The sequence below is a fragment of the Natator depressus genome, chromosome 8, assembly GCF_965152275.1.
Source record: "Natator depressus isolate rNatDep1 chromosome 8, rNatDep2.hap1, whole genome shotgun sequence".
In the NCBI taxonomy this organism is placed as follows: domain Eukaryota; kingdom Metazoa; phylum Chordata; order Testudines; family Cheloniidae; genus Natator; species Natator depressus.
Window position 1 is genome coordinate 104,778,380 of NC_134241.1, and position 14,854 is coordinate 104,793,233.

The 14,854-nt window shown below is 61.9% G+C and overlaps 1 protein-coding gene across 3 annotated transcripts in view; it reads right to left on the minus strand.

The window, feature by feature from the left end:
* Positions 1-4,952: 4,952 nt before the first annotated feature.
* Positions 4,953-14,854, minus strand: part of DMAP1 (DNA methyltransferase 1 associated protein 1) — a 50,078-nt gene continuing 40,176 nt past the window's right edge. For all 3 annotated transcript variants that reach the window (XM_074962339.1, XM_074962338.1, XM_074962340.1), the window contains exons 9-11: positions 12,053-12,125; positions 9,747-10,030; positions 4,953-5,336 (exon numbers count right to left, since the gene is read on the minus strand). In XM_074962339.1, coding sequence (XP_074818440.1) covers positions 5,277-5,336; positions 9,747-10,030; positions 12,053-12,125 — 417 coding nt within the window. In that variant the 3' untranslated portion in view covers positions 4,953-5,276. The remainder of the gene's footprint in view (positions 5,337-9,746; positions 10,031-12,052; positions 12,126-14,854) is intronic.

Consider the following 14,854-nt stretch of genomic DNA (forward strand, 5'->3'; position numbering starts at 1 on the left):
GCTCCTCGTCCTCTGCCCCCCCCAGACACTGCTGCGCCCCTGCCCCCCTCACCCTGCAGGGCACAGGAGGCCACCAGCCTCCGCCCCACCCTGCTGTTCCAGCCCCTAAATTGGCCGGGGGGGGGGGGGGATTCCCATCAGCCTTGGCTGCAAGGGTGGGGCTGTTTGCCCTGGGGCTCGGGCTCTGGGGGGGGCTGGGATGCACCCTCCCAGCAGGGCTGTACTGCAGAGAGCTCCTTCTCCCCATGAGCAGTGCGGCGGGGATCTGGTTCTTGGGGCTAAGGGGGGGAGCTGCTGCGTTGGGGCCTGGCTGCCGGCACCCCGTGCTCAGTTGGGGGGGGAGGGGGCAGGGACAGATCCCGGCAGCCAGCTCTGTGCTCAGCTCTACCCCCGGGGCAGAGGGGGCCCTGCTCCACCCGGCCCCAGGGAGGCGCTGTCAGCCCCCCGAGGCCGGGGAATGAACAGGGCGAGGCCTGGCCTGGCAATTCTGTGGGGGCACCCAGCGGACAGGGAGGGAGGGGTTCAGGGGGGGGAGACATGGGAGGGTAGTGGATGCACAGCTGTGGGAGCCCCCTTCCCAATTGCGCCCGCAACTCTGGGGACCGGGAGGCACCCATAGCCCCCGTGGGTCACTCCCTGGAGGCCTGGTGGTGCCTCAGCCCACCCCATGCCGGACACACAACACACAGCCAGCAGCACCTGTGTGCCCCCCGCCCCTGCCAAGCCCCCCGCCCGCTGCTCACCAGGCCCTGTGCCCCAGCCCCCTCGCTGCCCGCAGGCCTGAGGGGCGCCACGTTACAGCCCCTGCCGCCAGCTCGGTGAGCGCCCAGAGCCAGCCCAGATGCCGTGGGGATGGGCAGGGTGCTCCGAGGGCATCCTGTCCCACTACGCAGCTCGCAGAGCTCTGGGGGGCAGCGAGAGGCGACGAGGCCACGTGCCACGTCGCTGGCCGGCCTGCGGCTGTTTCCTCGCCTGAGCGCTGGCATTTCCCGCCCCGCACTCCCCCTCCCGGCCAGCCTAGGCACCATGCAGAGCCCAGACCGTCAGCGCCATCGAACAGCGCCCGGGCCGGCTGACACATCGCTGGAACACCAGTGCCCGGCGGGCTGGACATGGTGGTGGACTCGGCCCTTACTGAGAGCTGCCCCCCGCAGCCCTTAATTCAGCTACTGCCACCCCCCCCGTGCCTGGCCCCTGACAGCCTGTCACAGGCCACCAGCAGGCACTGCTTGGGGCAAGCTGGGGGCAGCAATCGGGGGTGCCCGTCGGGTGGCAGCCTAGGGAGGGGGATCCCAAGGCTGTAGGGGGGCAGCCAGGCTGCCAGTGCCCGCGGGTGCCCAGTGTGGGGAACCCTGGAGAGGGGCCTGGGGTGTTGCCCCAGGCCTGGACTCAGGCCCTGCAGCTGGCGTCTGCACCGGAGGGGGGACAGGTGATCATGCGCCGGGGGGGCAGCACCACCCAGCCGGGGAACTGGGCTTGGCGCAGCAGCTGCCCCTCGCTGGAGCTCACAAGGTCAATGAGCCGCCCCAGCCTGGCAGGTGCGTAGCCCAGGTGCAGCTCTCGCCAAGCCAGGGTCACACGGCAAAGCCCCCCCCAGCCACGCAGAGCACTGGGGCCGTGCCAAGCCCCCACGTGAACACCACAGTCAGGCTGTGTCTGCGCGGAGCCGCCCGGGGGCTGCCCTGCCCCGGCTGCCAGCACCCCCAACGCACGCGGCGACCCATGGGCCAGGACTGGCCCCAGGCACGTTCCCGCCTGCAGGAGCCATGGGCAAAGGCCAAGTTCTGAGTTTTCAGAGAAAACTCGTTAGCTGCTGCCATGGACCCTGGTCGATACAACGGGCTCAGGTGATTACGCCGGGGGAGCCGTTAAACGCCTCCCCCCCATGGGGCCCGGGCGCTGCCCCTCTCCAGGGGTGGCTGTGGCTCCTGGTGCGCGGGCCCCTCTGCCAGAGTGGCGGGTACTGTGGGGAGCTATGGCTGGCCTTGGCGTGCGCCGCAGCCCCCACGGGCCAGCAGCCCGGAGACCCTTTGCCCCCGCCGGGTGCGGGCGATGCCCATGCGCCCGCCTGTGTGCATAGCCAGCAGGGGAGAGGCTCCTTGCACCCTGTGACCCGGCTGGGCAGGTGTCAGTGTGATGGGGCCAGCGGGGCCAAGCAGCGGCGGTGGGTTGGGGCCCGTTGGGTGGAAAGTGGCCTGCTGGCAGGGCTCCCCGGTGTCTGTGCCACGTGCCACCATCCCGGGGCCAGAGCAGGGCAACGCCAGCAGCAAGGGAGGGAAGCCTCCTATCGCCCGCACCGGGTATTGCACCCCTTTGCCCCACGCTCACCCGGCGTGGGGCTGAGTCCGGTGCCCCTGCCTTGGCTCGTGCTGCCGGCCCATGGCCGGAGCTGGCACCTCCCTAGCAGTGTGTCTGTGACAGCCCGTGCCCAGGGCCGTGCTGGGGCACGAGGTGCGGGCACGGGCCGGTGGCCCGGAGCCCCTGGGCCTCGTGCACTGCACAACCCTAGTGCTGCCGTGGGTGGGGCCCGCCGCCTGGCCCTGCCAGGGCCCCCTGTCCTACAGCGACACCCCAGCCCGCGCTGGCTGGTGCCAGGGCTAGTTGCTGCTGCTCAGGGCCCACCGGTGCAGAGCAGCCCTGAGCCTGGCTCAGCTCGAGCGGGGAGCAGGCAGGGCCCAGCCCAGCCCATGCACCAAAGTGGCTTAAAGCCCCCTTAGCACCCCACCACCACCCCGTCCCCCAACCCAGCAGCACAGTCACCATACCGGAGTCTCACACCACCCGTCCCCTCCGTGCCCGCAAGCCCCCCTGCCCCTTGGCGGGCACCCACCCCACACACATGGGGCCAGAGCGTTGCAGCGCTGGGGCTGTTCTGCATCTATCCCCAGATCAGGCTCAACAGCTCCAGGACCAGCATCCCCCTCACCTGGGGGCGATGCCCAGGGTCTCGCCCCAGTGGTGGGGCCCGTGCTGCGGGGGGGGGGGAAACCTGTCTCCACGTGCCAAGCCGGCCTTGGCGTGCCTGCTGCAGCCGTCAAAAGGGCCCATGCAGTGTCTTTCACAGGAGCACTTGTAGGGCCGTGGGTGCCCCCCTGGCCTACCCCTGGGCACCTCCAACCAGCCAACGTGGCCAGCCGCTCCTGCCAGGGCCCGGTCCCGCGCTGCATCCCAGCCAGCCAAGCCCTTTGCAGCCAGACCCTCCTGGCAGGTGTTTCCAGGGCCGGGCTGCTGTGGTGGAAGGGGAGATGCTGCACCTGAGCTGTGCCCGCCCTGGGCCCACTCCCCATGTTCCCTGTTTGCTACGCGCCCAGCGGAGCCTCCTGCGCCAGCCCAATGCCGGCCCCGGGGCTGTCACTGCGGGCAGCTCGCAGCCGGTAGCGCCAGGGGTTCTGGGTTCGCAGGCCAGTGCCCAGCTTGACGCCCGGGTGGGTGTTTCAGGGCTGGCAGTTAAAGGGCCCCTAGCCAGCTCCTGCCCCTGCGCGTGGGGTGGGGGAGGCTCAGGGGGACCAGCCTGGTGCCCCCACGCAGGGGACCGGCTCTCCAGGGGGGAGGGGGAAAGGCGATGAGGGGGGCAGGGCGAGCGTGCCCTGGGCCAGGAGGAAGGGCAGCTGAGGCAAGGGCTTGGAGGCCGTGGACTCGTCCCTACAAACTCGTCTCCACCCGCAGTGCTGGTGGGGCTCTTGGGCCCCGTGGGCACTGCCCCACGGGAGGAGCTGCCCCATCGCCAGGCCCCCGCTGTGTGCAGGGCAAAGCAGCCTCCAGCCCAGCTCTCAGCCCATGGCCTGGGGGCTGCCCCTCGCTCTGCTCTGGCTCTCTGGCCCGGGCACAGGGGGACACGCCCTGCAGCCTGCCAGCGACAGCTGTGGGTACGGGGCACTAGCCAGCCAGGCCCGAGTACTGGAGCGCCCAGGTCAGGGCTCAGAGCTAGGCCCTGCCCCACAGCCAGGCCGTGGGGGGGGCTACCTGGTGAGGAGGGAATGTGAGATGCCATTTTCCCAGCAAGCCCCAGACAAGCCCCCACTCCCGGCTGTGGGGACTTTGCAGCACAGCCTCTAGGCGTCGGCCCCCTGCCCCCAGGGGCTCCCCGCGGTCAGGGCCAGGGCAGCCCTCAGCTCTGCCCCGGGCCTGGGGGTGGGCAGCCAGAGGCTCATGCTGGAGGCCCCACACGGGCTGGAGGGAGAGAGTGGGGCAGTTAAAGACCCAGGACACCCCCCGGCTGCTGAGTCCCACGCTGGGGAGCCAAGACCGGGTGCGCAGAGGCTGGGCTGCGGGGGAGCAGTGGGAAGAGAGGGGAGGGAGGCAGTGCCCACGACCTGCCAGCAGGGCCACGGGGTGACGCACTGGGCTTGACACCGGGGTGACGGCGACACGCAGAACCGCCCAGGCCTGCAGGGTGCCACGCTGGCGGGGCCAGACACCCCATCTCGCAAAGCACGGCCAATGCTCCACGCAGCAGGGGGCTCAGGCCCCCCCCAGCGCTGGCACCTCGCAGGCCATGGGCAGAGCCATGCGCTGGCAGCCATGCACAGGCCACGGGAGAGCAGCCAGGCCCGAGCCATGCAAGGGCCAGGGCTGGGGTCGGCCCAGGGGGCCTAGCTCCTGCCCCTGGCCTAGGGGTAGCTAAAGAGCGGCCCTAGCCCTCCAGCGCTTGGGGGAGCAGCCCCCCCTCCCGCTCAGCCATGCCAGGAGCCAGGGGCCGAGGCTGCCCCACCCAGCCTGCCTGGGAGGCCACAGACAGGCGGCACCTCAGTGGCAGGCCAACTGCAAGGGGGCGGGAAGCCGGGACTCCAGAGCAAACAGTGCCAAGCCCCAGCCAGCTCTGCCCCGCTCCTTGCATGGCCCGCAGGGCCAGGGGGCAAGGCGGGAGGAACAGCCCCCTCCGTGCCAGAGCTCAGCAGGGTGCTAGGAGTGATCCCACACCCCAGGCTAATGAGGACACACGCGGGGGCAGGGGGACAGGGCTGTATTTACAAGGACACACACAAATCCAGCATGTCAGAGCCCACCGGGCCAGGCCCGCCGGTGCAGCGTGGCCACCTGCACGGCTCTGGCCACCTGCCCAGCTTCCCTGCAGCTCTCGCGGCCCCACTGCTGGGGGCAGGAAGCAGCGTCACCCCAAGGCTTGCTGGCAGCGCAGGGGTGTGGGGGCAGGCAGTGCTGGGAAGGGAATGGCTCTGGCTGGACTCCTTCCCCAGGCAAGGCCCTTCCCTGCCCGGCTCCCAGTCTGACGACGCGGCCCAGCGCTGACCCAGCCGGCCGCACTGCGCTGACAGGGCTCATGGCTTCTTCACCTTCTTGATGGAGGAGGAGCTGGAGGCCGACTCCCGGCGTTTTCTCTGCTCCAGGGGAGAAGGGAAACAAAAGAGAAGCAGGGTCAGCGGGGTCGGAGCACTCAGCCCACGAGCTCACCCATCTGGCTCAGAGCCGCTGCGGCCTGGGGGCTAGCCCAGCGGGAGCCACGCCATGCCACGAGCTGGGGCCTCCTTGACCACACAGCAGATCGGGCCCAGAGGCTACTGCCAGGAGCCAGACGTGAGATTAACCCTTCACCAAGCCCCAGCATGCAGCTGGGTGGCTGAGCCCACTCGTGGCAGGCAGGAAATTCCCCTCCCAAGGGACACAGGCCCCCAGCTGGCAGCCCCAACGCAGGGCGCGCTGCACGACGGCCAGGCGCGTTCTGCGTGGTGCCCAGCCCCGTGGCCGATGCAGCCCAGACGGGAGGGAGAGGCGTGCCGTATCCTGCTGAAATCAGAACTGGACGGCACAAGCGTGTGACGGGAGAGCTGAGCGCTCAGCTATGGGGCGCTCCCAGCTGGGCTGAGGCAGTGCCGCCCGGGACAGGACCCAGTCCCCAGGGGACAGCGGGCACGAAGGCAGCTAGCGAGACTCCTGCAGTCCAGGACCAGAGACCCGGCAGACTGCATGGAAGCCTGGTGCAGCTGGGCTCCCCGCAAAGGCCACTGCTCCTCGGGGCTACACAGGCCACCTGTGCCAGAGCCGGCGGGGAATCGCACCCAGCAGACATCCCGCCCCGAACCCCCGTATGCATGGGGGACTCCGCAGGGGCAGTCTGCACCGCTCAGCGTTAAAACCACACCCACGGGGATTTCCTCAGAGGCCTCGGCCCAGCTGCCTCTTAAGGCTCCATTTTCAGAGAAATACCAGGGCCCAAGAACTCGCCCAACAGCATGAATAGAAGCCCTATAAAAAATCAAATCAAATCCTTGGAAATTGAGAGGCCCACAGGTACATTTAAAACCAAACCCCAGCCCGCAAACAAAGGAGCCAGGGCTTGGCGGCTTCGCTGGCAGGGCATGGAATTGATGGGGAAGCGCGTGTGCGTCTGATCATCTGTATATGGCAAAAGACCCATCTTTCAAATGTGTCACAAATTCATATTAATCACCCTCCTCTTGCCGTCCGTGGCACGGCTCCTCCAGTCGCCTTGGGCAACATTGGGAACGGTCTGGTTAAAAAAATGGTTTACATTATAATTTACACAAGCCTACAAGTCTAGCTGCTTTGAATGGCAAGGAAGGGTTTGAAAAGGGCTAAACACACACAGCCCAGAATAGATGTAACGTCTATATAAATATATAACAAGGCAGATATTCTAACTCCATCTGGAAAGAGAGAATGATTGATCTTAACAATGTAACTTCTAGCTTTCAAACCGGCTCAGAAAACAAGAAGTCAGCAGGAGTTCAGATAAAGGAAGCTTAAAAGTCAAATAATTCCGACTCTGAACCCGAGACTTCTTACACTCAAGGTCTTTTCCTTTCCCCATTAATGGGCTGACTTGTGAGCTTGGGAACAAAGCCAGGAATTCTGAGAGTCAACTCATTACGGATCAGTGAGTGGAGTCTGAGTCGCACAATTCAAAGGTTCTAATCTGGAGTAACTGGCTGAACTTCTGCTTGGAACTAATTTGTTCCAAGTTCGGCTCACCTTTCACCTCCCCAAGGCCTGCAGGGAAGTCCCTCCTGGGTCAGCAACATGCTGCACTGGGGGGACCCTGGCTTGGATTTCATGGCTGGAGCTGGACACCACCCCACCACGGAGGACAGCCAGGCTGGAGTGGTAGGGAGGACCTGAGGGATATGGCAGGGCTGCCCTGGTACCAGGCTTCCCACCAGCTAGACTCAGTGTCTCGCCACATGGCACCGTGCAGAACAGGCTGTTCCCCCCCCCGCCCCCGCCAAAGAGCAGGGCACTCCTGCAACGTGCTCCCCTGAGCTAACCCGCAGCAGCTTCCGCTTGGCTGGCAGACTCCACCCCGGGCAGCTGCAGGGCTGGCAGGGAAGAGAGGCCAAGTACAGGCTGCTGCCCGTGGGACACCAGGGCAAGACCACCCCAGCATTGTCACATGGGTGGAGGGGTGGGACTCCCAACAGGATTCCTGCAGCCCCCTCCCCTCCCTCTGCAACGCACAGGAGAGCCGAGCTGGTGTCTCCCGGAAAGAAAAGGCCCTGCCTGGGCCAAGCTCCCACGTCTCACAGCTGAGAGCGGGGTCACGGGCGACAGTGGGGGATGGCAGCACTAGCCCCAGGGGTCCGTCAGTGCAGCCAGCGCTGGGCTCTCAGTCCTGTCCCCAAGCTCGGCAGCGCTGCCAGGCTCCTTGCGAACACTCAGCGCCAACAGGGGCTTCCCAAGGAGGAAGGGTGGCCCTGGGAAGACGGTCCAGGCTGGAAGTCAGGGATGTGCTCTGCCACCGACACCCTTAGCACGTCGCTTCCTCGCCCTGGGCCTCAGTTCCCCAAGCTGCCACATGGGGACAGTAACAACTAGCTCCCCCGGGAGGTGCTGGTTCGGGGGCTCAATCCATGCTGTGGGACCATGCCACCTCCTGCATTCATGCAGCCCCTTTCGGAGCATGTCCCTGATCCTGGGAAGGGCCCTCGGAAGCTACTGGACTATAAACATTAGGCGACAGTAAGGCTGGCTGGTACCTGTAACACCCTCCAGCCACACAGCAGGCCCTGCCCCAGGCTGACTCAGCCCTTCGTCTGCCCCAGGGGCTCAGCTGGCTCTGCATGGAGGGTGCAGTCCTGCCAGGAGCGGGACGCTGCCCGGTGTCCCTGGCAGAGCCCGTCTGCGTGGCCAGGCTTCGGTATCTCCGGCATGGTGCCAAACCCTGCTCTGCCGGTGGCTGGTTATTCCTGTGCCCAGCAGCCCCCGAGCACACATCCTGCCAGGGAGTGGGCTGGCAGCGGTGGGGATGGGAGACAGACACGGGGGCAGCTCTGGTGAAGCGCTGGGTGCGCCTTCGCCCAGCACACCTGCAGCCAGCCAGCCGGCCGGGGAATAGCAGCACAAGCCTGCTCTTCCCCCAGATACCCCTCAGCTGGGATGTGATTTTTTCCCCTCCAAAGGTAGCATAAAATGGTCACAGTGTGAATGCGCTTGACCTTTTGTCTTGGACTAATCTAATTGTGTCGTCTTTGTGTAATCAGCCGGTAAAGGTCAGAGCTGTATTTAACATGGGGGGCCCTTTAGGTACCGAATTTGCCTTGCAGTGAATTAACTTGATTATATTTCTTTCAAATATGCCAGAGACCAGGTAATTTTAACCCTCTCCATGCTGCCGGCCTCGCCTCTTTGTTTGCAATTCCAGGCAGAGGCACCAAGGCAGAATATGGCTGGAGACACACAAACCCACCCGCGCCCCCACCATCCGCACTCCTGTTTGGTCTCCGGGGACAGCGAGTGTGCTGTGAATCCGCCTGGAATGGCTGCAGCCTCGCCCTTCCCGGACCCCAGGGAGGGTGGAGATTTCACGCTCCCACAAAGATTGAACGCAGCGAAGAAATTCAGAAGTCTCCTCTGCAAACATGAGCCTGCCTCAGCGGAACGCTGCCTTACAACTCCAGATTGTCACAGGAGAACAGGACATTACTCAAGTCCAGATGAATGTGTCACCTCTGTCGTTGACAGATAAGGTGTTCTCAACGCCCCGGACTATGTTCGCCCTTTGGAAACGGGAAGGGCCGGGCCGCTCCCGGGGCAGAGTATCTACAGCACGCTGTGCCCGGGGCGGGTTTCCATCAGGGAGCTTCGCCACCTCGGACAGCGCTCGGGGCTGCACAGGGCAGGCCAGGCTTGTCCTTTGGGGGTGGGACGGCTGGGGACCCCCCAGGGACATACCGTTCACAGCACTCCGCACTGGGGGGCAGCTGCGGGGAGACAGGGGCCACCCCATTTGCTCAGCCCCGGCCAGGGCATGCGCCCGACTTTCAGCTTTCCCGGGGCGTTCGGCACCCTGGGTCTCCTGTCCCAGCGCTTTCACAGGCTCCTCCCCTCTGGTCCTCAGGCCCCTCCCTCCTGCCCACGCCCCCTGCCCGGGGCGTCGCTGGAGCTCACCAGGGGAGGAACTCGTCCACGGCCCACAGCTCACGTCACGAGGTCCCACTCGCCTGCCTTTGCTCCTCCTCCCGCACAGGGCTGCGTCTCACCGGGGACAGGTAGGTACCATCCCCGCTCCTGCCTCTGCCAGCTCCCTGCAATGCCCCCTCCACGTGGGGTGCAGGAACCACTGCCGGCCCACGCGTGCCACCAAGGGCAGTGCCAGGCACGGGGTGGGCACACCAAGAGCAGACTTGGAGCCTCGGCTAAAGGGCGCGCTCTGCTCCCGCCAGCACTCGCCCCTGGAGGGAGAGACGGCAGAGCCCCCAGCAGGGCTCAGAATGCAATCCCTGGCGCAGACTGAGGGGGGACCCACCTCCAGACGCCCGCATCTGCCTACTCACTGAGTTCGGGGTCAATGGTGCTCCAACCACATCGATGATCTGGTCCTTGGCGTCTCCCTTGCCCTCCTCCGCGCTGAGCCCGGCCTGCCCGTCTGCGCGGGCCCCCTCCATGCCGACGGGGCCCAGGCTGCCCGCCTTGGCCAGCGCTTCGTGCCGGTGACGCAGCATCTGCAACTCGTACTCGCAGTTGGCAAAGGCCTGCTTGAGCTCATAGAGCAGCACCAGGTCGCTCCGCAGCTCGTTGAACATCTGCACGATCTCCTCCGTCGGCATGGGGCTGAGATCTGGGGGAGCAAAGGGAGCTCAGAGCTGGAGACCTCGGCCAGTCCGGCCCTGGAGGGGGGAGACACCCCAGCTCCCATGCCCACACCCACTGCTGGGGCCTCATTCCCAGCAGTTAACAGGGCTGGAGAGCTCTGAGGGCTGTGGCCAGGGGGTTAAAAAGCAACCTAGCCAGGTCGGGGCCCGGTAGCCTTTCCTCTCTGGGATGCTGCTTCAAATCCAACTCCAGGCAGGAGGGCTTGGCCGTGGCTTCCACCTCGGACCTGCGAGCTGAGTTTGGGTCTCAGGCCAGTTCCCAGTGGACAGGTGTTGACAATACAAACCCCAGCTGGTCCCCTTGTTGGTAGAGGCCCACGACTGACGTCCCCTCTGCCTCCAGGGCAGGACTGAGGCCATTGGCCTGGCCTGGATGCTAGCTCTGCTACTGCCCATCATAGCCCTGTGTTACAGCCGTGTCTCCCACGTCACCACCCCGTACCTAGATCCCACCCCCAGAGGGACAGGCCCCTGCTATGAAGAGCTCACAATTTCAGAAGAGCAACGCCTGAGGTGGGGGAGAAAATCCACACGCAGATCCCTCTCCACGCAGCATTGCCTGCATGCCGGGCTCCCGACTCGGCTCCTTCCCCCTGACCTGGCGTGTGGCCATGCCGGAGTGTGCCGAGGGCAGCAGGAACACTCCTACCTCAGCGGGGGAAGGCGGAGGTGCAGAACCGCTGCCATGCACTGGCCCAGGCGGCTCCCAAGGCTGCCCCGAGAGCGCGGGTGGTGCTGCTGTTCCGGAGCAGGAGCCATGCTCTGCTCCAGCTTCACAGGCCCAGAAACAACCAGGCTCAGCCAGCTTTCAGCAGCTCCTCTGTTGCAATGGGGCCTTTGCTACCTGCCCTGAGAGACTCTGCACGCCGGGCCACTGGGCAGCGGCCAAGGACTGTCCCCGGCCATTGCTCCTTCTCCTGCCCTGAAGCTGTCTGAAGCCTGCGACCCCACCCGCAGCGTCCCTCATGTCCTCTCATTGCTCTCACAGCCCCCCCCAGCTTTCCCTGGGTTAGCATCTGCTTTTTAAGCCGGGGAAACAACTGACACACCTTGATTCTGTGGGCAGGATGGGGGGCTTTGTCAGTGCCCCCACGGGGATTCTATACCAGCCTGGCAGTGCTAGTGTGGCACGGGGGGGACCCTGTGACTAGGGCCTTTAGCGCTGCCCATAGCCAACGCTGCTTCTGAGGCATTACAACGGGCCACAGACGATGAAGTCTGAGCACTAACAATGGCTAGGCCATGTAGTTACTGAGCATGCTCAGTGACCTCTGCCAAACCTCAGAAACTTTGCTTTTTTGGGGGGTGGAACATTGCATGCTGGGCTCCGGCGTCCCTTCGGGTGCGCCTGCGAATGGATTTCAGCAGCCGGGCGCAGCACAGAACTCTGTGGGCTGCGCTCCGGCCACCCCTAGCGAGGAGTGCGCATTGTATGTGCGAAGCGAACATGCCTCTCCGCTGTGAAGCCACCAGAGTTCAAGAGCGAGGGATGTGGGTTTACTCGCTGCTCAGTGGTGGCCCGCTGGAGAGTCACCCAGCAGGCCAGCTACAAAACGGAGCTGCACAGCCCCAGAGGCATTCTGGACTTGCCACCAGGAGCAGTAAATTAGGAGGAAAGCAAGCTTGAAAGCGAGCCAGGGCACCCCTGAACAATGCACATGCCATGGCCACTAGCACCCTTAGCAGGCACGGCTGAGACTGGCCTTCTCAGGGCTGTGCTTCTGCTCTTGATGGTTAAAACAGCCCAAAACAAGAGAGACAAAGGCCCTTTTAAACCAGTTTTCTTCTGGGAGGGGGAAAAAATCCCTGTGCATCTTGTTCTGGCTTTTGCCCTTTTTTAAAAAAAAACGTAAAATATTATTTTAAAACCCATTCACATACTGTTATTTAAGAAACTGGCTGTATTACTAGGAGAAAAAATAGCCCATCTAGACTACAAAGGCTTGCGCTGTGTGTCTCTTTCTCTCTAGCATGCCCCCTTTACTCACCTACTCCTAGTTCCATCAGCATCTGCTCCAGGGCTTTAATCTTCTTCTGTCCCACCGAGCTTGGCAGTTTCATCTGGAACATAAAGGTAACAGAGCCACACAGCTCCGAGTTAGCCCTCACTCACAGCCATCTAGTTCAAAAGGCAAGAGAGCTTTTCTTTTTATAGTGCAGGGGGAAAAAAAAGAAAGGAAGCGAGAGAAAGGAAAATCAAGTGGTAGAAGAGGGAGCCAGGGGCTGAAAGTTTTCAGACTAGGTCCGAGGGCAGGTATTGAAAAGCCTGGTCGTGAGGGCTTTTATTTTCCCTTGTGTGTGTGTGCAAGACGCGCTGTTTTACAGCTTCCACATGTCACTGAATTAACAACAAAAGTTCTTCTTAGCTTCAAACCCGCTCCCGCAGCGCCTGGCCCATCAAAGGGCTCATTTACACAGCGGCTAATGTGCAATGCTGCCCTACTTTATTCGCTTTAGCCGCCTTGATTAGACTCATGCGCTAACAGACTCACTTCTCGTTGTCCCTGCTGAGCCCCAGACCTGTGGGATTCATTTACAGAGCGGGCTGTATAGCAAAGAAAGAGACAGAGAGCACAGTTACTTGACTGGCGGAAGTGTGAACACACATTTACATTGGAGCTAAGGGGCTAGGGGAGTGAGAAATCATCAGATGTGAGCTATGAAAGGGAATGCGAGTGGGCTGCAGGAGGAAGAATGCATACACTTAGCAGGGTCTCGTTCGCATTCCCTTTGGGCTCTAGCTGCTCACACCAAACCAGCCCAAACACGCCGGGCGAGCAGGGCCGCCCAGAGGGGGGGGGGGGCAAGTGGGGCAATGTGCCCCAGGCCCTGGGCCTCACAGGGGCCCCCACGAGAATATAGTATTCAAAAGTGTCTTCGGTGGTGGGTCCTTCAGTGCCGCCGAACACACCCAGAGCGAGTGAAGGACCCGCCACCGAAATGCCGCCGAAGACTCAGAGCACCGCCGGGCGAGTCAAAATGAAAAAGGCGCTTAATTAATTAAAGAGCCGCCGAAATTGCTTTGCCCCAGGCCCCCTGAATCCTCTGGGCAGCCCTGCGGGTGAGAACGGGATTCCAGCAACGCACGCCAAGGGGCCAGCCACGCTCTCAATCAGGGGAGTTTTGCTCTCGCAGAGAAGGAAGCTGAGAAGTCCATAGTGCCTCCTATGCTTTGTCAATGCTAGGTGACCAGCCAGGATGGGCATGGCCCCCACAACGCAAAGCATGCTTCCCACCCAGACCACTGCGAGTTGTGCCCAGAAGGGACCAGCTACCGGGGGGACAGGGAGCTCCATCTCCATGCTCTGCCCGAGGTTGTCAACAGGCAGAATGATTCAGTGATGTGCTAGGGACCATGAAATAATCAGGGCTATCAACACACACACCAGCAGGGTAGGCAGGATGGCCTAGTGGCTAGGACATTGGACTGGGGTTCACTTCCCAGTTGCACCACAGACTGGGTGTGACACCTAGCGAGAGTCACCCGTGCCCCGGAGAATCCTTCCCTGACTTAGGGACCCACATCAGTCAGGAGTGTGGGACTTGCAGACACTACGATGATGCGTATTGTCACATGGCAACAAGGAGGGCCACGTGCAACTGGCTGAAACAGCCCAGACCAATGCACAGGATGCAAAGTTACATGTTAACTTTAAAAAGGGGAGGAAAGGAGCACTTGTGGTACCTTAGAGACTAACCAATTTATTTGAGCATAAGACTTTCGTGAGCTACAGCTCACTTCATCGGATTGAAGTGAGCTGTAGCTCACGAAAGCTTATGCTCAAATAAATTGGTTAGTCTCTAAGGTGCCACAAGTCCTCCTTTTCTTTTTGCGGATACAGACTAACACGGCTGCTACTCTGAAACCTTTAAAAAGGGGAATGACGCCAGGACAGGGACACTAGTTAGATAGAAATTAAAGAGAGGAGCCACAGGGTAAAAAGCCTGCAAGCAGCAGGGAAACCCCGTAAAACCACCAGAGAGAGGCTCAGATTCAATTACACCCCAAATCAAAAAAGACGGTCGAGTGCCAAAAGAACGGCACCATGGCTGAACTGCAGAGTCACGGGGGCCATCGGAGGCAAAAAAGGCATCTCTTAAAATTTGGAAATCCAACCCTAGTGAAGATAATAGGAAGGAACACAACCTCTGGCAAGTAAAATATAATCGGCCAGGCCAAGAAAGAATCTGAGAAGCAATTTGCTAAAGACATAGAATCTAACAGGAAACAAAAATTAAGTACCTGAGAAGCAGGAAACCTGCCCAGCAGGCAGCGGGATCACTAGCCAACAAAGGTGCTAAAGGAGCACTCAAGGAAGAGAAGGCCATGGCAGAGAACCTAAATGAATTCTTTGCAGCAGTCTTCACTACAGAGCATGTGGGGGAGATTCCAACATCGGGGCTGTCCTTATTGGGTGACAAATCTGAAGTACTGTCCCAAATTGATGTGTCATTAGAACAAGTTTTAGAACTAACTGATAAATTAAGCAGTAATAAGCCACTAGGACCAGATGGTATTCAGCCTAGAGGTCTGAAGGAACTCAGATATGAAATTGCAGAACTACTAACTGTGATATGTAACCGATCATTTAAATCGGACTGTACCAGATGTCTGGAGTGCAGCTAACGTAACAACGATTTTTAAAAAGGCCTCCCGAGGCGATCCTGGCAATTATAGGGCGGGAACCTTTAACGTCAGTACCAGGAAAACTGGTAGAAGCTACAATAAAGAACAGAACGATCAGACACAGAGATGAACATGATTTACTGGTGAAGAGTCAACGTGGCTT